At 37.6% G+C, this 22,606-nt stretch overlaps 4 protein-coding genes across 4 annotated transcripts; 2 read left to right on the top strand and 2 right to left on the bottom strand.

Moving 5' to 3' along the window:
* Positions 1 to 2,551: 2,551 nt before the first annotated feature.
* LOC116297799 (uncharacterized) lies at positions 2,552 to 4,700 on the bottom strand. Its single transcript, XM_031706096.1, has one exon. It carries the CDS (start codon positions 4,664 to 4,666, stop codon positions 3,149 to 3,151), a length of 1,518 nt encoding a protein of 505 aa, XP_031561956.1. The 5' UTR covers positions 4,667 to 4,700; the 3' UTR covers positions 2,552 to 3,148.
* A 2,062-nt stretch (positions 4,701 to 6,762) lies between these two features.
* LOC148909954 (vascular endothelial growth factor A-A-like) lies at positions 6,763 to 9,909 on the top strand. The gene is given in 4 exon segments (XM_089032146.1): positions 6,763 to 6,981; positions 7,085 to 7,239; positions 8,777 to 9,086; positions 9,088 to 9,909. Coding segments are annotated over 3 exon segments (465 nt in total). The 5' UTR covers positions 6,763 to 6,981; positions 7,085 to 7,187; the 3' UTR covers positions 9,191 to 9,909.
* Positions 9,910 to 11,357: 1,448 nt separating this feature from the next.
* Positions 11,358 to 14,975, top strand: LOC116297794 (uncharacterized). Its single transcript, XM_031706091.1, has one exon. It carries the CDS (start codon positions 11,438 to 11,440, stop codon positions 14,228 to 14,230), a length of 2,793 nt encoding a protein of 930 aa, XP_031561951.1. The 5' UTR covers positions 11,358 to 11,437; the 3' UTR covers positions 14,231 to 14,975.
* A 70-nt stretch (positions 14,976 to 15,045) lies between these two features.
* On the bottom strand, positions 15,046 to 22,147 carry LOC116297796 (carbonic anhydrase). The gene is made up of 8 exons (XM_089033180.1): positions 22,052 to 22,147; positions 20,329 to 20,421; positions 19,659 to 19,691; positions 18,608 to 18,933; positions 17,966 to 18,058; positions 17,262 to 17,322; positions 16,192 to 16,358; positions 15,046 to 15,981 (listed from the first exon to the last, which is right to left on the bottom strand). Exons 2-8 carry the CDS (start codon positions 20,387 to 20,389, stop codon positions 15,784 to 15,786), a joined length of 939 nt encoding a protein of 312 aa, XP_088889306.1. The 5' UTR covers positions 20,390 to 20,421; positions 22,052 to 22,147; the 3' UTR covers positions 15,046 to 15,783.
* Between the last annotated feature and the right edge of the window lie 459 nt (positions 22,148 to 22,606).

Below are 22,606 nucleotides of genomic sequence, written 5' to 3'. Positions count from 1 at the left end.
ATTACCTGTTATTCCGGAAAATAACAAAAAAAGTATAGAGTCCCGTGCAAAATTTGAGGGTTTTGCCATCTTGAAGTTCAAAACGTGTATGGTTCTTCAATAAAATCATGAAAATTATTCAGCGGTTTTTGAGCAAGCGCACATCGTGGGATCAAACCGAACGTTCAAATGAGTAGTCAGGCACCTTAAGATATGAAACAGAATTGGAACTTCTAATTTCAAGAGGAAGATTTTTTCCATAACTTAAGGATGGTGCCTACTTATTGCGAACCATTTTTATATTTTTCAAATTGTGCCAGTCATTTAAATCACCCAAGAGGCCACTGGAATCCGAAAAAAAATTGGGGGTACCCACGCATCTAAGCGAGATAATTGACGTTAAACACCGATGACGTAAGCACTTTTTTACGCAAGGGGAAAAAATCATATTATGAAGTTGTTTTGATCGATTTTATCTGAAACTTGTTTCAAATAAACGACTATTTGTGCTCTTTATATCAAATATATAAACTTTTATGTATCATATAAGAAACCATTTTTTTAACCAAACTTTGTCTTCAAAAGTGTAAAATTTGGTTCTAAAGGGATGCTACACTTTTGCTTACATTTGCATCCAAAACCATTTTAATTTTAAAAATTCTATTATACAAAATAATTTTCTGTTACACTTTGAACGAATAAAAATGGGGGTTACTCACGCGTTTTAAAAAAGATATGATTTTTTAAATATTTTTTTGAGGATAAATAGGGTGCTAAAAGCGTGACGCGGCGTTACGAAACAGCGTGACTCGCTCTGTTTTTGGCGTGTTTGCAGCAGCTCCTTCATCTCTTCGTGGTTTTACAAGCAGGAGGAAAACTGAAAAAAGCGATATTTCAAGCCATCAAAGTACCAGAAAACTTATCCAATTCGAAGAGCAATAACAAATACTGTAATTATTTCCTGTGTAGAAGAAAAAATTTTCTTAAGCAAATGGTATGTAAAATTTTTTTTGAAGTCGGAAAAAGGACTGCTTTTCATGAATGTTTCACGGCAGTGCATGCAAAGCAAGAACCAGGCAAAAACTTTCGTAAAATACAAACCTACATTTAGTTTAACTTCACAAGTGCAAGAGACAGATTTAATAAATCAAAATAATAATTTTCTTTGTCAGTATGCTCTTTGCGTGAACGTTTTTGAATATACTTTTTAGTGAGACAGTTTATGTAAATACGAGGCCTTCTAACGACAAAAGCTTATTCTATGTAGTTGTACTCGCAGGAAAAGCTAAATAAATGGCTGCTATTTGGTGTAATGTGTAATTCCTTTTCAATTTTCATTTAACTTTAAAACAAACTAAGCTTATCTGTATGGAAATATTGAAAAAGTTATTTTATCATTCACCAATCTGAGGCCATCGAAACTGCTTTTTCTAGAAAGTAAAAACATGTTTTTTCGCCAAAAACACCTGAATTACTGAAGATTACTCTGTGATCCATCTTTGACTACATAAATAATAGTTATTGCTGTTGTTCTTGGTCTTAATTTTTTCCAAGGCCGACGTCATTTTCTGTACCTTTGAGTGTTTTGCTTTTGAAACCCGCGGGAATCCCTCGATGCAGATGCGCAGTAAGTGTGCGCTCTGACAATAGTAGGCTCCATCCTTAAGCGCAGCGCGTTAGAAAGCACGATCACCAAGAGTTTTCTTAAATAACCAAGATAACCAACTATTAGTACATCAATAAAAAGTTACTCTCTTCCCTCACTCTGGTTTACTTTACTGTTCTTTAGGCAGTAGGTCATTTTTCTACTCCTCATACTGACTAAGATGCCCATCTCCCTCTCTGCCGCACTGACGTATTATTAGTCAAAGTATTAATTAATTCGTAGAGTAGATTTATGTTTTAATAAGTATAATAGTAAGTTTGTTATTATTATTATTATTATCATTATTATTACTAATTGTAAATATTGAAGAGTTTACCGTGTTAAAATAAAGCATCTATCTATCTCTCTACGTAAGTCGATTGTAATTGTTTAAATCACAGTTAAAATCATTTAATATTTTTTTAAACTTTACTGAGCGAGTGAGTATACAAAGCCCTCACAAGTGATTCGTTACTACGCTTCGAGTTAAAAAAAAAGCTAAATAAAGCTAGTAAAAAATGGTTGAACATAAATCAAGATTACCAGGCCGACAACTGTCATACTAGCATCACCCTTTTAGTTTTTTAATAAAAGTGATAATAATAGCATAATCCTTTAGTTAATGCCAGCAATTATGACGGTTGAAATCGGTTCAAGTGGCCATCTTTGTCACCTGAACCACATTCATAAGATAACATACTTACCGTAGTGATCAGACTGAGAATTGGTGAGAAAGCTGTTTATTTAGAGTCTAAACTTTTCAAATAACATTAAAGTCAGCCACAAAAAGAGTTTTGAGACGATAACGAACACGTATATTTTTTAAAAAAATCGAAACAAAAAGAAGAAAATAACTAGCGGGGGGTCTGGATTAAGATCGATGGTGGTGGCGTTTAGTTACAGTCTGTAAAAAAAAAACAGAAAGTAGACCTGTCATTCTGTTTTACTAAAACCCTTTTATTTTGTCATGATATGTAAACTTATTTTTAAATGTACAGAATCGTTGTGGATTTAACCATTTTCCCTGTTTACTTAAAGGTCGCGTTAAAATTCCATTTAAAAACCATTTTAATCCATTTATCCTTTGATGATACTTCGATGTCTAGCAACGTGATTTGTCGAGCCGTTATTCGTTTTCGATAACCGAAGTCTTTCTTCAAACTTCTCAAAAGTAACCGCCATGACGTGTTATTAATAAATCTTCGTAGTATCGTTGGTAGAAAGGTTGTTTCACGAGTTTCGTTTATTTTCTTTTTTTAAACGGCGTCGTCCTTTAACCTATTCAGCTCCGTTTCTTTGATAATATAATGATACTATTAAAAGTAATAGTGGTGTTTTTTAGGGCCATAATTAATCTAGTCTTGGTGGCAGTGGGTAGTAATGATCTTCCGTTCTCTTGCTCTAGCGTTTGCGCTTGCTTCGCTTCTTTTTATAGTGAGAACTGACATGCACTAGCCGACGGCGGCGGCTTGTAGTTGCGTCGGCTAGCGAGCACCGGGCTTTAAACAAGTAAATAGACAGGTCTTACAATGTACAAACTGGATTGCCATTACGATCTTCAATTAGTTGAACATTTTTTTCACCGCTAACAAAATCATAAACAAATTTTTCTAACGTCATGGACCCAACCTTCAAAAACCGCCATGACTTGTACTGGTGAATCATACAATGCCTTATACAAGAATACAGAAATAAAGAAATGTTTTCCATGCCCGTAATTGGATTTAGTGACTTCGTCATAGAATTACGCAGCTGCTGAGCTAAGCCTAATTCGTAGTTGTCGCAAGAACGCGGCGCATAACCACATTCAGCACCTTTAAGATTTACGAGCTGCCAAGCGTCAGTCATGGAGTTGATGATCGCTATTGAAGATTTTGTAAAACGTAGAATGTTCTCTGGCATTAGACACATCCATTCTTGTCTTTTAAAGCTTACCATGCAATCTTGAAGAAGAGCACTTGTGATATTGTGAAAAACATGCAAGCTTTTCATCCAGCGACTAAATACATACTGTTTGTCTCTACAACGGACGTCTACAAAGAACCCACCATCTGATACGAAATGTACCTTTATGGCTTGTGGAATGCGAGACGAAATCAAATCTGCATTTGCCAAAACACCAAGAGCTCCAGCAGATATGCCAACCACGACTACTTCACGGGCTTTGGATAAATATTTGGGAATAATTTCGTCCAGGAAAGCATTCAGAATTGTAAATCCCCTAGAGTAAAGATAAACCTTTCCATGCAATACAGGCTGTTCAACGTTCCCCATAAACGAACTACCATCACAGTACTGCAAATATAAAACATTCCAGTCGTAAAAATAGGGATTTTTGGAACGGTTGCTTGATAAAATGCCACCTTGCTTGGCGAGAGAAGGAAAATATTTGCTTGATCCAAGATCTGTTTGTGAGCGAGTAAAACATGGTTCTTTGCTTGAGCACCACGCACCACCGGGGAAAAAAATGATCCATCGTTTTCCTTGATTTCTGGCTTTGCTTTTTCTGAGAAAATACACTGCCGGTGTACCATCTAAGCACAGGGCTTTACTTGAGCGGGCATCCTTTAAAATGATCCGCTCATATTCCAGAGGTTTCGGGTATCTTTTCAAAGTATATAAATCTGTGTTAGCATCACTCCTACAGATTTTCCTTGCTTCGTCAACACGTGCCTCTTTATAATAGATCGAGCTCGTACGTCTTGAAAAATCTTGAAATCCATTTCCGCGTTTTTTTCCAAACCCATTTTCTTTCATATTTTCTCTTCTCTCCCGTGGTTTGTATGCGGTTCGTCTATGCTTCGCTAACAAATTTCCCAGAATCAAATCAGCAGATTTCTTATTGACGTTGAATAGTTCTGTTACTATATCAATTTCTTCACTTTTTAAACTTGTCTGGTCTTGTTGAATCATCGTGGTAAGCGCTCGCGAATTGCTTCTCTGTACCCGTTTCTTATTAAGTTTCTCAGTAACACTGTTGGTGTTCCCTGACAAAACTAATCCCAAAATGATTAACAGAATCCAAACTCTCATCTTTCTCATGCTTGCTTTGCAAAAGTGTGCTTTTTAAAAAGAAACTAGAGTTGATAGAAATCTGCATTGATTTATGGGAACCGCTGTGTGAACAGGGGATGGGGTTTCTAAAATCTGGGGGGGGGGGGGGGGGGAGCTTTATCAGAAAGCTTTGTAAAAGGTGTAATTGATAAGAATTAGTACAGGTCTCCTAGAAACATGAAAGTTTAAATTTACACGATAGATGTGATAATGTGATTGCCTGAGTGAGTAGCATTATTTTGAGAAAGACCTGTAGATTGACGTTTGTTCATCGCGTCAAATAATCGAGAATTAGTCCATACATTCCACCTATGTTCAACTAAAATAAACGATCACATCCATCCATATACAATTACAAAAATTTTTTATTATTATTATCATCATCATCAACATTATTATTATTATATTGAAAAAAAAAGATGAAAATAAGTTATCACGTACAACTAGATGGTCTCTCTTCATTTTAAATGTTGCGAATTTTCTGTAACGTGGCAATCCTTTTGAATATTTAAGCCTGAGCACGTCATGTCCCTGATCAAACAGATAGGTACTCAAATCAAGCATTTTCTTTTTATTTAGTTATTACTATATTCCTTACTGACATAACATTCTGTTAAGTGACCTGGGCAAACAATCTTTCCGTTTCCTCTGTCTGACAAGCAAACGAGCCAGACATTAATATATCACATTCATTTATTTTTAGTAAGTTAGGACGACCCCAGTGGTTATTTGTCTTTTGCTGTCCTTCCCGGCAAAAAAAAACAAAAACGTTTTCATTCCTAGGGTTAATGACGACCTTTTAAAAATGATTCATTCCGGCACCCCGACAGGGAAAGAAATATCAAAATTTTACTCCAATTTTTCCTTCGTCCTGTAAGGTAAATTTAAAACTCTTTTGCGATGCAACTTTTCCCGTAAGCGAGCAAAACTCGTTGCGTTATGCGTATTTCGTTAATTTACGTTACTACTTATCTTGACCTTCAAGGGTCACGGCGCTTACGATCGATTTGTTGCCTGAAGTTTTCACATGAAACTATTTATTTACACTGTAAACTAAGCGAAAATTTTGTAGAAATTTTTTTAGAAATGCTATTTAATTTGTCTTCATTCAAGTCTGTAAATTACTGTTTATTTATTTGGAGTTAGTTGTCTCGAGCGAAATCTATAGTGTAGATTCGCGCATGAGTCAACGAAAACCCCGACCCCTCCCTTCCCCCACCCCGGGGCAAGGTGGGGATTAGAAAAAAAATGTTGGCCCTCTGAAAAGTCTTGTGGAATCTTGCATTTTTCGGCAAAGATTTTCTAGTCCATGATAGAATAAAAAGCTATAGGAAATGGAGAGTTGTCAAAACCAGATGTGTTTCTAATATAACAACAAAATCACGACAATCCCACAAACTGAGTATATTGCTATTTGGGCACTGATATAAGACCGACCAAGACCACAGGAAAAAAAAAAAGAAAAAATTCATCATACATTGTACATCAATATTCTTTTGATGTTTTACATGCTTATAGAGCAAGGACGGCTTTTAATTTCAATAAAAAAAAAACAATTTGAATAACAAAAGCTGTCATCTTTACGATCAAAAACTACGTGAATTATCTTTCTTGTACACAGCCGCTGACTTCGATATTGCAGACTCAGTATAAATACCCCACCTATGCCCAACCCCCACGGGCCAGTTTTATTACTAAAAATGCCCCACCTCGGGGGGCGATTGGCAGTCTATTCCCCTTCTATCCCCCTCTAAGCCCCACATTGTCTCGGTGTGGGAGGGGGGAGGGGTCGGGGTTTTCGTTGACTCATGCATTCCAGGTGATCTCGTAAAGCGCGCAATGCATGATTTTCTGACTTGAAAAAATATCAATCCCTAACATGACCGCGCGCCTAGAGTCCTGGACGAATAAAGAAACATTCTTAGAGACTGCTCTGGTCATCCATGAACGCGCGGGATTACAATGGGGAGCGAGGAGTGTTTTGTAGATACGTCACATCCATGTGTTCTTTCTACATGCTGTCTGCATATTTTGTGACGTCATGGCGACAGGGTGCGACTTGGTTGTACGTATAACAGGCCAACATGATCCAGCAGTTCAGGACAACTATAAAGCGTGTCATGCTTGATGGTAACTAAACTACCGAGTCTCGATCGAATTATTTGACATATACAAAACTTGTTATCAGCTTGGGTATTAAGCCAAGACAAAGCAAAAGTCATTAATAGGTAGCAATATCGTCCAGAGGTACTAGAAAAGTCAGTTCTATTGGCGTTGATATCCTGACTTTATTTACTGAGTTGGTGAGTATGACTCTCTTATTACTACAATCTCTATTGTCACTAAATGATATTGTTTTTTCCCCTTTTTGTAAAGCTGACATTATTCTTTTTATGTTTTTTTTAGGAACCCTTGTACCATATCAAATCGCATTAGTCTGTATTTCTACAGTGTTCTAGAAGGGAATATAGTTGGTTCTTCCTTAAAGGAAACAGTTTCTTGTCTAAATATGAAATACCATTTGGTCTTGCTGCTCTTGGTTCCCCTCTTTTGTGGATCAGGTAATTCTTTGTTTATATATCATGAAATAACTGTTATAAATGATGTCAGTCAGTAGGCACTGCCTCAAGTCACTAACCGATAATACCCAATACAAGATTATAGTGAGAATATATAAAGTAAAGTTCGATGCGGAGACTATTAGACAAGTACAAATACAATCACTGTGGAGGTAAATCAAAGGGTATTGGCTAAGTCACAGGCTAATAATTCCCCAAGAGCAAGTCGTATATTTTTTTTCAAAGTAATAGTTCACCAGTTGCTAAACACATGTATGTGAAGTATCTTGGATTCACTCTAGGAGGTTACGAGTTACCACTAAATGTTCAGTTATCGAATTACTAATCTCCTGGGAGAGGAAGTGTAGTAAGCATGGTTTGGGTGCGTTATTGTTTTAGCAAGGACATTCTTAAGCCCGGAAGGGGCCGTGTTTCCTATCTAACCGCCTTCTTGACGTGAAAAGGTGATAATAGAGAGTTTTAGATTTACGTTCACGGCAAACGTGAAACGTCAGTTGACCAATAAAAAATTATTTTAAATTACTGAAAAAGAATCGCAAAAAGTCCAAGTATTAGACAAACGAAAGAGTATTTGCGCTTGGTGAGAAGGTTTGTAAAAGGTAAAGTAAAATAAAGGAAAACTATGAAAACGTGGTCACGTTTGCCGTTTGCGGGGAGAAAAAAAAGTCAATCTAAAACTCTCTAATGAAGTAATTAGCTCCAACATCAAACGTTATTTTCGTAGCTATGTGGCAAGGCAAAACGCTGGAAACTGACAAACAATTCAATGAAATATATTTTTCGTTACGTAATGATCGCTAATTTCTCCACCCACTATAACTATATATAAGTTGTTTTTATTATCTTATTTATTCTTTTCTTAACTTATATCCTCTAGTTTTATCTTTAGATGTTTTTGGATTAGTTTTTTTTTAATGTTTTGCATGTATTTAAACAAGTATTTTGTGAAGCGCCATAGAGTCTTAGATATGGCGCTATATAATATCTATTATTATCTATCTATTAGTAACCTAACAAAATCATATCAGGATTTTTTAAAGCTAAGAAAAACTTTTCTAAGATCCTTTTTTAGTTTTTCTGGGTATGGTATTGGAAAATAGCCGCTATACTATGCTTCGTTGTGTTCCCTTAAGACTGAGTGCCGTACAATAGAATTCTAAGTAAGGCTGGAAATGTTACGAAATGAATCACTTCCACCGGAAAGTTGAACAACTCAATAAACCGCAACATTTGTAGGCGGCGATTAAGGTGACTGCCTACTTTTGAACGTTCGATTGTGCGCGCATCAATTAACGCATGAAAGTGGTTAGGGGGGTTATCACATATCGAGGGGGGTTGACAACTATTGCAGGATATTGAAAAGGGGGTTATGCAATGTTTGTCTCTACCATGGAGGAATGTAGGGGCGGTGATTTTGCCGAACCCCCCTCCCCTATAAATGAAATCCCTCTAACTGTGGAAGAGATTTTGAATGATTTAGTAATTAACTCTTATACGATTTGTTCTTTTTTTTTAATAGACGCTGTTCTTGAAGCACAATTCTGTAACCCACACCCAACACTTGTACCTATTGACCATCCTAATTACGGATATTTCCCGTACTTTGTAAAACTGCATCGCTGTGGCGGATCGTGTCAATTCATTCAACCCAGCATCAAGAGTTGCGTAGCAACAGAAACTAAAAACGTAACGATTACTGTCTTCGACTTGAAAAAAAGCATCCAACGTACAATTCAATTGGTCAACCATACACAATGTGGATGTCAGTGTGTTGCTAAACCTAGTGACTGTACAGCGGTTCAGGTTTGGAAACCAGAAGAGTGTAGGTGTGTCCCCATGTCCTGAAGGAAATCGATGGGATAGCGATCATTGTGAGTGTAGGTGTGATAAACCGCCAAAGGTGTGCCTTGTTGGAAAGGTAATTTTTGAATAGCCTTCAAAAGTATTTGCGCAAACACGACGATTTTTTCCTTACAACTGTCGCGCGCAAAATGTTTATGCGAAGTTGTAGCTGCCGTTTACGATCGTAACCAAGTTGCACGGTCGATTTGCACGAAGTAATTTGTATCGTCATCATGTTGCACACGACAGTTGCAAGGGAAAATCGTACCTTGTAAATCGACCTTTCGATTTTTCTCAAAATGTCGGGTAGTACTGATAGTTATTTTTTGGTACTTATTTCAAACTTTTCTTTCAAGTTGCACCACCAACCCCATGTCCTGAAGGACTAGGAATATTCTATGAATATTTCTAAGATAATATTTCTAGTTTATAAAGAGCACTTTTACTGAGCATCTGTGCATTGCCAAAGCGACGGAGTGTACAAAGTACAAAGCTGACTAAAAAAACAAACTCTTAATTAAAATGTAACTAGTTATTTTCTTCTTTTTGTTTCGAAAAATATTTGTGTTCGTTATCGTCTCAAAACTCTTTTTGTGGCTGACTTTAATGTTATTTGAAAAGTTTAGACTCTAAATAAACAGCTTTCTCACCAATTCTTAGTCTGATCAATACAGTCAGTATGTTATCGTTTGAATGTGGTTCAGGCGACAAAGATGGCCACTTGAACCGATTTCAACCGTCATAATTGCTGGCATTAACTAAAGGATTATGCTATTATTATCACTTTTATTAAAAAACTAAAAGGGTGATGACATGACAGTTGTCGGCCTGATAATCTTGATTTATGTCCAACCATTTTTTAACAGCTTTATTTCAAACAATCAATGAGTGTTTTTTTAACTCGAAGCGGGGTAACGAATCACTTGTGAGGACTTTGGATACTCACTCGCTCAGTAAAGTTTTTAAATTCAATTACAATCGACTTACGTAGAGAGATAGATTGATGCTTTATTTAAACACGGTAAACTATTATACTTATTAAACTTACTATTATACTTACTGTAATGATGAAAAGGTAAATTATACACCATGAAAAGATGAAAAAACTTACTGACGTTTCGGACGCTAGTCCTTCGTCGCTCTTTTACTCCGACGAAGGACTAGCGTCCGAAACGTCAGTAAGTTTTTTCATCATTTCACGGTGTATAATTTACCTTTTCATCATTACTGTTTCATTAGAAACACCGACGCAGCTCACACTAGTTTTTAGCTAGTTATCTTTTCTCTTATTATACTTACTATTATACTTATCAAAACATAAATCTACTCTACAAATTAATTAATACTTTGACTAATAAAAAGTCGGTGCGGCAGAGAGGGAGTTGGGCATCTTACTGCAGTATGAGGTAGAATCAAACAGCCTTTGGCGAACTCGTGGATACTAATTGCACTTTTCAGAGATCGGGCTCCCTGTGCCCTTCTTATGCTTGTTGACATTCGAAGGATTCGAAGTATTTCGCTCGATTTCACATTTCAAATACTCGATTTAGCGGATAACATGAGTAAACGTCCTCAGAAATTGCCTCGTTATCCTTGCGGTACCTTTGACAAAACGTTGTAGTCTTTTATGACATCAACGCCATGAACGCAACACCATGGGTTAGGCTTATGACCCACCGGTATTTAATGAAATGTAAGATTATCATCTTGATACTTTGAAAACAATATTTTAAAAAAATATTGAAATGAGACCGAGTTTCCTATTAAAGAGCCATCTCGATTGGAATTTCAAACTAGCTTCTACTGGAAATTTAAAACACGAACTGAGTGATGAAGGTGCATGGCCACAGACTATACTGAAATACTTCTATCCAAACTAGAGGTCTAAATAAACTTTGCAGTCACCCACCCACCCGTAAGTGATCCATATGAAAAGTACCAGTTTCTTTTGTATAAACAAAGCAGGCTTCAGAAATTGCCGTGTTCACCCATGTGAAATATTTGATTGGTTTGGCCCAAGCCTTAAAAATTAATTTCAAACCAAAATCTTTTCAAAAACTAAGTTAGAAAACCTTATTTTGGTCATTTTTCTATTCCTACTACATTAGATAGGGATACGTTCTGCAATATTTTAGGGATACAAAATTGTACTTGACAGCAGGATAGCCCGACACAGATGGCCAAGTTTTGAAAACATTGCAACAGGTATATTCATGAGATCAAATTATGTCAATGTTAGCTACTCGAGAACTGTTCAACTAGCAAGCTAGTTACCAAACAGAATTGCCACCTTGCCTATCCAACTGTTACTGTGGTAGGTTTGCCTCCGTCTGTTTAAATGGAGATTGCCTGCTTTTTGGTGTTGTTTTTGTTATGTGGTCTTTCGCAACAAGCTCCACGGCAGTTGGCTCGACGTAGCAACATCGGTACAACGTCGGAGAATGAGGAATCAAAGCCACTATCGATGGATGTAGAAAATCTCTTTACAAACCAACCAGGCCATCGGCGGGAAAATGTTTTAGAACTTGTCCGAAACTTAACTCCAGCATCGGGGGTAAAAATCGAACAAAAATTACACAAACACGGAAATGAACCTGACATCTCTCTACACGAAGATACCAGCAAAGACGTCCAAGGTAATGACAAAACAGGTAGACACGAAAACAATGCAAGTGGAAAATACTCGAAGTACATGATTGATGGCTCTGATGGTAGTGGTTCATCAGAAGATACCAAGGATATTAAAAGTACTGATGATATTACTGGTAATTATCAAGGTGAAGAGCAAAGTACAAGTGGAGATGAAGACGCGCCTGATGAACCAAAGATTTCTAGTTCTAGTGGAGATTCCGTTGCTGCATTCATGAAGCCTGATTCAGTAAGTGGCACAACAAGAGATGTCATCAAAGTGAACAAGATGTCTGAGGAACGAGATCCAGTTGCTGTATTCAAGAAGTTTGATTCAGTAAGTGGCACAACAAGAGATGTCATCAAAGCCGACAAGATGTCTGATGAACGAGATCCAGTTGCTGCATTCATGCACACTGATTCAGTAAGTGGCACAACAAGAGATGTCATCAAAGCCGACAAGATGTCTGATGAACAGGATCCAGTTGCTGCATTCATGCACATTGATTCAGTAAGTGGCACAACAAGAGATGTCATCAAACCCGACAAGATGTCTGATGAACGGGATCCAGTTGCTGCATTCAAGAAGACTGATTCAGTAAGTGGCACAACAAGAGATGTCATCAAACCCGACAGGATGTCTGATGAACGGGATCCAGTTGCTGCATTCAAGAAGACTGATTCAATAAGTGGCACAACAAGAGATGTCATCAAACCCGACAAGATGTCTGATGAACGGGATCCAGTTGAGTCATACACTGGATGGAATGGCAAGCAAGAACGAAAAGGAAACCTTAGAGACACAATAGAGGAGAGCGAAGATGAACACAGTTCGACTACAAATTCAGATCGGAGAGATTCGGTGGATTCTTACATAACGGCGGCCGCAAGCGAAGTAAAAGACAAAGTACCATCCAAGATGGACAAGGATTCAGTTTCTTCATACATTGACGCTCAAGGAGACCAAGTAATGGGATCTTACAGACACAAAATAGCGATGAACAAAAACCATGACGATCACGAAGAAGCTTCTGCTGCCTCTTTTAATGATAAAGCTGAAGCATCGGGAAGCTTAAGTGGAGAGGCTGTTGCTTATGACGGTGACGAGAATGCGGATATTAGCGAGACAGTCGTGCGGGACAACAGCCCTGAAGACGAGGCTTCCGGTGAAGACATGCTTCGTTCTTCTAAGACACAAACAATCTTAGAAGGTCTAGAGGAAGATTTGTCCCAGGAAAGTAGCAGCAATGGAATACAATCTAAAGAGAAACTCACCTACAGAGGAGACCAAAACGATGAACTGTGGCGCAATAAGTCTCATCTTAAAAAAACCCATAAACATTCCTCGTATGTCGTCCAATATCCATACGGTGTACCGATCCAGTATAACATGCCACAATACACAGCACCGCAATACATATACGTAAGTATCAAAGATGCTGAAAAGAAGGGTGCCGTATGTCTGGATGGCTCAACCCCGGGCTACTTTTATAGAAGAGGAGTTGGAAGTGGCGAAAGAAAATGGATCATTTACCTGCAGGGAGGCGCTTGGTGCGATAGCAAGGAGGACTGCTATGAGAGAAGTAAATCCAACCTTGGTTCTTCATTGAAATTCACCCATCTACACAATGCCGAAGGCCTCCTTTCCCGAGACGAAGCAAAAAATCAAGACTTTTACAATTGGAATGCAGTGTATGTGCCTTACTGCGATGGAGCATCGTACACTGGGAATCGGTCACACCCAATCGTTGTCAAAGAAAGAATGATCTATTTCAGAGGCAAGCGAATTCTAAGTGCTCTGTTAGATGACTTACTGGCTCATGGATTAAGTCATTCAAAGAAAGTAGTCTTCTCAGGTACTTCTGCAGGAGGGCTAGCAGTACTCTTAAACGCAGACTATGTTCGTAGCCGCATTCCCACAAAGGTGAATGTGTACTCGCTGGCGGATTCTGGAGTCTTTCTCGATGTAAACGACATGAAAGGCAAGTCCCTGTTTGCTGATTCAATGAAAGCCGTTTACGAGTTGCACCAGTCGTCTGGAAGCATTAATCCTAAATGTAAAGCCCACCAAGGCGAGAAGAGTGCGTGGAAGTGTCTTTTTCCTTATTATTTTGGTGAATATATCCAAACTCCTCTGTTTATTGTCAACCCCCTTCATGATTCATGGCAGTTAGCAAATGTTGTAGGTATTCATTGCGCCTACAAACCTGACAAATGCGACAGAAAAGAAATGAAGGCAGTCAAGAACTTCAGACAGCAAACTCTAATGGCTTTGAACCCGTTTATGAAGAACCCTCATGTTGGTATATTTGCAGATGGGTGTGTCGACCACGGGCAAATCGTTTTCAGCCCCAAGTGGACCAAAATCCGTGTTAAAAATCGGTCCATGTCTGGCACATTTGTTCGATGGATAAATAGGGAAGAAAAGGTTAAATCTGTCATAGACTTTCAGGCTGATGAATATCCCTTTAATCCCACTTGTGTATCACACTTTCATGATTAGTCTGCTCAAACACGTTTACGCACTTATTGGAGTGGATGATGAGATGTGACAAACTGTAACTAAGGAAATCTACGTATAAATAACTGATGAGTTATGACTGAAACACCGATCGTGTTCACGGTACAGCCACTTTTAGCTGTTCTCATCGTCGTCACTCAACGCTAATTGATATTCACCGGTCTATTCGATTTCATTGAGTTTAATACTTGAGTTCTATCCGGTTATTCGAGAGATATTCGAATCATCCAAATTCGATCTTTGAGCTGGCACTTTTGGAACTTAATTCATTGTGATACGACAATATATAAAAAAAGTTGGTTTTTTTCTTCATCTTACCATTCAAATGTAACGGTCGACTTTTTTGTTATTGTTTTTTAAGTTTTTTAATGGCAAAGCATTTCTCGTACAAATGGGGCGGTGGACAATGAATGTGGATAATTATTGCTCTTTTTATGCCAATGTCAATGTTTCGTGCATATATTGCATGTGTAGTTGTTTATTTTTTTTTTCGTTTTTTTTTTTATAGAATAAAGTTTTCTGTCGAACCATGCCAGTCATACCATAAGTCAGAAATGTACTTGATAACTTTCGCTAGATCTAGCTATTGAGCACCATGACCGCTTTTAAAATTTTCATGGATGCAAGTCTAACAGGAAATACAAAAGAAATGAAGAACAATGGAATTTGATCTTTTCGTTTTTGTATTTTCCTGTTCGCTCACCCAATAAATTTCTTAAAGGGTCTATATACTGAGAATGGTTAGGCTAATGCTTGTTCTGACTATCATTGGTGCCCATGGGGAGAATTTGTTCTATACTAATCAAATCGGAATCGTACAATACTGATGGAAAATATCATAAACTCATTACTTTCCATTCGGCCTATCTGCCATTCCGAGGCTGAGGATTAGACTGGGTCGAGTTGGCATTGCAGTGCATCATGGGAATATTGTAGGTGAGTCCCATAATGCACTGCAATGTCAACTCGACACAGTTTGGTCCTCAGCTTTTGAATAGCTAATATCCTTATATCCATGCTCGAAACGGTTCATTGTCCTTACAAATGGATTACCAGTCCCTCCCCTTCTATACATCCTGCACTTCAAGCTGATCTGAGAAAAACAATGTTAGCCAATCAGAATCGAGAAAAATTGCAAGACTCTTTCTCAATTTTCCTTAGTCTTAAAATTATTGATTTTCAGGCCATCACGTTAGGGGGGGAGGGGGGAGCAGCGTTGCTGATAAGCTTTTGATAAGTGACGCCATTATTAATGAGTTACATATTTTATTGCAAAGGTGGGTATGTTTTTATCAATTATTCACGATCAGTATTTCGCTTAGCATAGCTCATCATCACGCAGTCTATTTTATTTAAAAAAATGATTAGGCTTCGTGGCTAAATGGAAGTGCTGAAATTGTGCTTATTTCTGCAAACGTAAAACGTTTTGGCTTAAAAAATTTTAAGAACGCTTGAAATACTTATGTATTAATACTAAAAAAGCCTTGTAAAAGCTTGCACACTATTTCAAAAAACTGAACAGAAAATGTGGTACACTACTTGGACAAAACCGTTGCCATGACAATGGACATAATTATCGTCATGGCGTTAGTCACGTGAGACGCTTCTCCATGGCTGTTGGTCGCAGTTTTAAATGTTTTCTTAACAACACGAGAACCTAGAGGTTGAACAGGGCGAAATGTGTCCACCAGCATAGTGGTGTTGTCTGCTCTAAGGCTTCGAAGCATGTTCAGCTAAAACAGAAAAGAGAGAAAATCTCCGTCAATAAAAGGTCTTCGTTGATGGGAGATATTTACAATTTAAAATTTCAATTTATTAGCATGCACTGCGAAGAATAGAAGCAGGGGCGTGAGTACACAATCTCAAAAAACCAGTAACTTCACACTAAAATCCTCGCGTGAAGTGCCATATATAAGAGGTCGACTATTTGATAAGTACGATACCTGTGCTTGGGAGATTGTTAGATAGTTCTTAAACACAGTCCATGTGACTACTTCTTGGCAGCTTGGTGTAGTCAGAGAGCCATCATATCTATAGAAGTCACTAGTGTTTGGGGGAAGAAGGGAGTGCAAAGCTTGGGTCATGGTCACGTTCGAGATATCTGGGCCTTCTAGTAAAAAGATAAAAAAAGAAGTGTAAATATGGGCCTATTGAAAGCCAAATATTTCTCCCATTCAAATTCTTATAAGATATGGATTTATACAGCTAATTTAAAAAAGCTTGCATGCTGCATGTTGTTTACCAAACTTGGACTGTATTGTGTAAATAATATATAATTACTGATCTTATCAAAATCCATTGTTTTCAGTCTGCATTATCCCAACGAATGCATAGAGGAAAATCAGACATATTTAGTTCATTCATTATTGGCTTTGTTTCTATGATAAACAAGCTAGAAAGAAAACAATTGGATTTTGATAAGAACAATAATTATACTAGATAATTACTGAGGCACGCAGCATTCGTAGGTATAATGCTATATATCAGCGCACAAGAAATTATATCGGAAAAACGTGTAGACAAAGTTTAGGAAAATTTCATGACTTTTTTTGTTGTTGGAAATTTCATGACTATAAAGGTTTTGTACCATCACGTGACGGCAGCCATGTTAGATGGCAGAAACAATACAATTGCTTTATATGAGAAAGAATTCAAATCCCAAGAGCAAAGGGATTTTATTGTTGTGCCATCTAACCACAGGCAGCCCAAGCTGTAGTATAAGCGTCGGCACGTGATGGTGCAAAACCTCTATTGTTGCGATCTTTTGCTGGTGATATTCACATTGTCCATGGTGCAGTGCGGACCTGGTATGCAACATGTAACAAAACCTTCACGAACCGTTTTGAAACAGCTGTGTATGATAACGATAAGACATTGATAGGGGCTACACCATTATATTTCCCATTCACGGGCGTGCCGGTTGCAGTAAATAAGTATAGTACTTCACTAAATGAGACATTAATTCTTTATTATTATTATTATTATTATTATTATTATTATTCGTTCTACTTACTGTAAGTCACATTAGCTGTGTATTGTAAGAAAGGTTTAAGCGCCAGATTTTCGTCTCCAACCTGAAGATAGCAAAGTATAATTCAAACAAAGGCATTTTGAGTTATGTAGTTTAGGGAGAAGAAAAGATAAGGCCGATTTAAGCGGTACGATTTTCCTTCAGTGTCGCGCGCAACATGTTTACGCCAAGTTTCAGTTGCGATTCACAGTCGTAAGCGATTTCGGTTTATTCACACGAAGCAATTCGTGTCGCTAGCATGTTGCGCGCAACCGTTGCAGCGTGGGAAACAAATACATATATAATCAGTCTGAGAGAAAAAATAGCAGCCACGGATTTCCTTTAACAAAATACCTTTTTAGCTTACTTACCTCGGGCGTAATGTTTTGCCCATTTCAGACCATGTGTCATTCCTTTTGAGAATAGGTTTCTTTGTCCCATTTGCATCCAAACATAGAAATGATGCTCAAGGAAATGACACGTGGTCTGAACTGATGGACAAAACATTACGCCCGAGGTAAGTAGGTCTATTCCATAGGCCTTTTCTGAGTTCGATAAACAGGATGCATTGTGGTCTAAGTTCGGTCCTACTAACAACACCATATAAGCCATGATGGGGGAAAAAATTTATGCCTAAGCTAGACCACAATGCACCATTATCGCTATCTCAGAAAGGTCTACATCCTTGATAATCCTGGTCTGTTTACCTCATAAAGGACGCCAAGTGCTGCAAGTCCATCTTCGTTTTTTAACGCCTCTGACACGTTTGGATACTTTGTGTTCACATTAACAAAATGGAGCTGAATTCATGAATTACAATTTTAAGACATTGTTAGTAATCACGCAGGAATTCGCGAAGAATCGAATTGAATCCTGTGCACTTGGAGACCCGCTAAGGAGTCGAGCGGTTGTCGGTGCTTACCGAACAAAACTCCTATCCCTCATGCACAGTGCCTCTAGTTCAAGACAAAGGCTGTTGTGCCTCATGTCATGGTAGCCATCACGTGATGGTGCAAAGTCTTTATACACTTATTTCAATAAAGTTAGTCACCAAAAACCTAGAAAGCTGAGATCACTGAGCATCATGGGAAACTTTTCATATCAAAAAAGCAGATATATACAAAGGTTTTTTGATACAAACTGCAGCCCGATGATGTTGAGAAGAGGTGAGACTGTAACCGGTAAAAGATTCGCAAGTCCATGAACAGTTATCAAGCGGTTGAACGTGTAAAATGAATCTACCCATAATCCTTGTCTGCCTCAGCTTTATAGCTGTTCAGGTGACTAACTTTATTGAAATAAGTGTATACCTGACAAAGCTAAATCAAATTAGTCTGAACACTGAGTACCTCAAGCGGAAACTTCTTTCCATTAATCGTATGCTCGGATCCATTGGTGTTATCCGCCCCCCAGTGGAAATGAATGTTGTGAGTGTAGAACTTGCCAGGCAGACCTCCTTCGGACACCAAGAACGTGTTGGGTTCAAAAAACACCCTGTAGGATTTGCCATTGTTACCGAGCTTGAGCATGGATCCTGAAGGAACGTTGTCATAGTTGGTGAAGGTCAGTTTACCCAAGGAGTCATCATAGCTAGCTTCTGAAGCCTTAATGTCAATTGGTGATTGTCTGGAGCCTTTACAAGAAACCGGGAAGGTATTGGCCCAACCAAGAGGACCTAGAAGTAGTTTTATAAATAATAAATAATATCAGTACCTACAATGTGCACGAATATACATAGACGTTATTTGCCGGCCAGGGCCCGGTTGTACGAAGGGTGGATAGCGCTATCCGACGGTTAGATCTTATCCAGTGGATAAATTCATTGGATAACAGTGCGAAAAAAACATTGGTAAAGGTTCTTTTGCATGCTGCATACTCGAAGCTTGAGTTATTCGTGTTAAATTCATGTCTAAATAACGTGTAGACAAAGTTTATGAGAATTTCATATTTTGCCGATTGGATTCACATCGTCCACAATGCATTGCGGGATTGGTATCTGACATAAACCCAACCTTCACAAACAACATTCTTTGAAAAAGCTGTATATATTCCGTATAGACCTATTTCAAAAACCGTTGTCATCGCCAAAGGTGATAGGACATTGCGACATGGAAATGGTTTCGTCGGCGTCTACAAACAACATTAAGTCACTTTCAACACTAAGGTCCACGTTCTTGACGAGAATGAAAAGTAGAAACACAAGTCATTTCAGCTATTCTTGGATCTTGCAAATTGGAATGACCTATTAACTATTGCCTATCGCCTATCGCCTTTGCGATGACAACGTTGTATTAAATTGCCACCAACGATAGGCCTGCCGAGTAAACACGACCTGTGTTGGAGTTCCTTTCGTATATATTCTCTAAGTTATGTCAATATTGCTTATATCATTCTACTTACCATTGGTGGTGTCTGAAAAGTTATAATTGTACTCTAGAAATAAGAAAACGAGTATCGACATAAGATGTTGAATTTTGAAGCTGATGGTTTATCCCTGCCATAGGGAATGGACGGGCATGAGATGTTGCACCTAACTGTATAAAGTGTGTCATTCAACTGCTCCCATATATCGGCGTCACGCCTGTGATGTCACCGCAGCTAATGCTTGGGACGCCATTCATCCCCCGATAAATGAACTAACATAAAGATTAACGTGCCATATTTTCAGCCAATTAACGTGCCATATTTTCAGCCACCATAATTTATGAAACAATATTGTATTCCATTTCCAGTATCGGAAAATTTGTTCCACAAGGTTACGTTCGGGAGAATATTTGCATAACGACAAATGCACCTTCAATGTCATTGTGTTTATGCAGATATTCTGCCCAACCTATCCCGAAGTTAACCTTGTGGAATGTCCGAGAGCATTGTTGTCCACCGATATTGCATTAGTTATTTTTAGTGGGTTGAGCTCTTTAGGTACTTTTTACTTTTCGCAACGACTGCTGCAACTTGTCTGGCAACATTTCTTTAAATTTCGCTGTATGTTACACGCTGCAATGCTCCATACAAAGTTCCATGGTGCATCATTGAAAATCGCTTCGTGTAATCGCGCCTTTAGACTTACCAATACTCAGCGAGACTTGAAAAAGTGCTGCTGATAGGAAAATGAAGAGTGTGCTTGACATCCTTAACTGCGATACCGTTCTGCTGAAAAAAACTACATAAAAAGGCGCGTAGTCAGTGTTAAATGCACCTTCAATATATAAAATAGCCATTTGTAATGATTTTGATTGGAGTGCCGGCCAAACAAAACCAACCATGCATGCATAAATAATAAAGCTCCGTTACGGACTAGCGACAGAGTCTTGTCAGCTAGTAATCTTTACATTTGCATTACGATTGTAATCAAATACAATAACTATTGATCATGAATCTCGAATTCTATCGGCACTTAATTTCACCTTCTGAAAGCATCATCAAGCTGCATTTAACTTATTGTCTTAGGAAAACTCTTCTGGGCTGAACATTCAAAGTTTTCCATTATCTTCACCGCAATCTGACGTTGCATGTTTTTGAAAACTATCTTTGTTGAAATTAGTAGAAGTACATACGCGCAATGATGGATGACCAGTGTACAGACAATGTGGCAAATATTCGTGCTCATTTTTTTCCTTTGATTTTTTTTCTTTTCTCTTAATATTTAATTTGATCGCCCCTAAAGTGTTTGTCTTATTACATGTGTAAGCCTGGTAGAGTGCATACTATACATCTGTGAAAAAGTTAACTCACAAAATTGTACTAATTAGTGTAACGCTTTTCAGGTCTGCGGCATACTGAAGTGTACTGAACTTACTAATTTGTGCAAAGTTCTGCAATTACTTACAAAGTGTTTCACAGTTATGTACTGTATGCACTCTACGAGGCTATATCGTGTAAGTTATTTCCTTAAAAACGCAAAAGTTCAAACACTAAAAGCATGTAACATAAATAGTTCAGTCTAAATTATGCTAATTCCTCTTGTTTTTTATTGTTTAGTTAGCGTTAGGGAGTTAATTAATTAAACCGTGAAATAGATTCACTCTCACTCTTCACTCTCCTAATAGAGTTGTCTGTTTTAGCGGCATTGGTACAAGAAATGGCAAAGTGATAATGCGTTATTTAACCGTGCAGTTAAATATGCTATAGCTAGTGATTACTACCTGGTTTCAGGTAGACCGTTTTGCTTTAATCATGTGCTACATTAATTGTTATATTAGTGACTTAATAAAAATAATAAAACAATGCGGAAGATTAATATGTGCTAAACTGGGCCGTTGATCCGTTAAAACGGACAACTCTATTTGGTTTTAAAAAATGCAAAATATTCTAATTCGTTTCGCTAGTTAATTAAGAAAACACTGTACGAGGTTTCTCTCTTCGTAGTTTACTTATCATTTTCTTATTCCTTATTTCGCAAACATCATTGTTCCTGCTTAACCACACTTCGAATATTTTGAGCTCCCGTACGCGATATCTTACATGTAATACAAACCGTTTATGATGCTACGTTATAAAAGTTGATTGTTGTTTTTTGAGATACTTTTTTGAGATATCAAGATCTTGTAGTATATTAATTTGTGTATTACACATTTAGAGTCGATAAAATAACAAAAAGGACGGTTTCTATTTTGCTGTGAAGTCCTATCGTATTCACTTCACTGATGGGGGCTTTTCTTTTCACGGCTAAACACACGCCCGAATATTATTCAACTCTAAATGTGTAATATTGAAATATATATTTAGTATCCTCTCTTACTTTGGTTAAAGGTGACGCTGATAGTCATATACAAAAATTAGAGTTAACTCACCTCAGATCCCTTAAACCAATTATTTATATCAGAACCTCTCAGGACGACTGCGCTTGAGAAATGCTTGTAGGGTATGCAAATCAGAGTAAAAAAATGGCAGCACCAACAATGAATCGCCACGGGCGAAACTTCCCGAACAATGCATTGCGCCTACTTGTGTTATTGATCTAATTTCTCCTTACGTTCCATCACATTACGTTCATCTTCTAAAAGATTGCTTAATAGTATACTAAGTTTAAATTACGAACATATGGCGCTGAAGCCTTTTCTATTTGTGGGCCATTTTTTATAATAATAATAATAATAATATATTATAATAACTTATGATTTATATAGCGCTAATATCCCCATGGTTCAACGGCGCCTTACAAAAAGATCAGATAAAAAACATTAAAAATATAACTATATAGGTATTTAGTTGTGGTTTAGAGGTATACATTAAAATCTTTAAACAATAATTACAAACAACTTTATAAATACATACATATTTGATAGAAATTTGAATCGATGACTGAAATAACTTTCAACATTAATTGGCTATTATACATAATAATA

This window comes from Actinia tenebrosa, unplaced genomic scaffold (genome assembly GCF_029948245.1).
Source record: "Actinia tenebrosa isolate PJP-AT-01 unplaced genomic scaffold, QUT_ActTen_1.0 PGA_scaffold1__47_contigs__length_23844297, whole genome shotgun sequence".
NCBI classification, from domain to species: domain Eukaryota; kingdom Metazoa; phylum Cnidaria; class Anthozoa; order Actiniaria; family Actiniidae; genus Actinia; species Actinia tenebrosa.
The sequence above is the reverse complement of the archived record's forward strand: the minus strand, read 5'-3'. Positions and strand labels throughout refer to the sequence as shown.

Coding starts and splice junctions, on each gene's coding strand:
- LOC116297794 (XM_031706091.1), top strand. CDS start 11,438: ATGGAGATTGCCTGCTTTTTGGTGTTGTTTTTGTTATGTGGTCTTTCG.
- LOC116297796 (XM_089033180.1), bottom strand. CDS start 20,389: ATGTCAAGCACACTCTTCATTTTCCTATCAGCAGCACTTTTTCAAGTC. Junction 17,323..17,965: donor CACTTGGCGTCCTTTATGAG/GTAAACAGACCA, acceptor TGCTATCTTCAG/GTTGGAGACGAAAATCTGGC. Junction 16,359..17,261: donor CACAGCTAATGTGACTTACA/GTAAGTAGAACG, acceptor TCTTTTTACTAG/AAGGCCCAGATATCTCGAAC.
- LOC116297799 (XM_031706096.1), bottom strand. CDS start 4,666: ATGAGAAAGATGAGAGTTTGGATTCTGTTAATCATTTTGGGATTAGTT.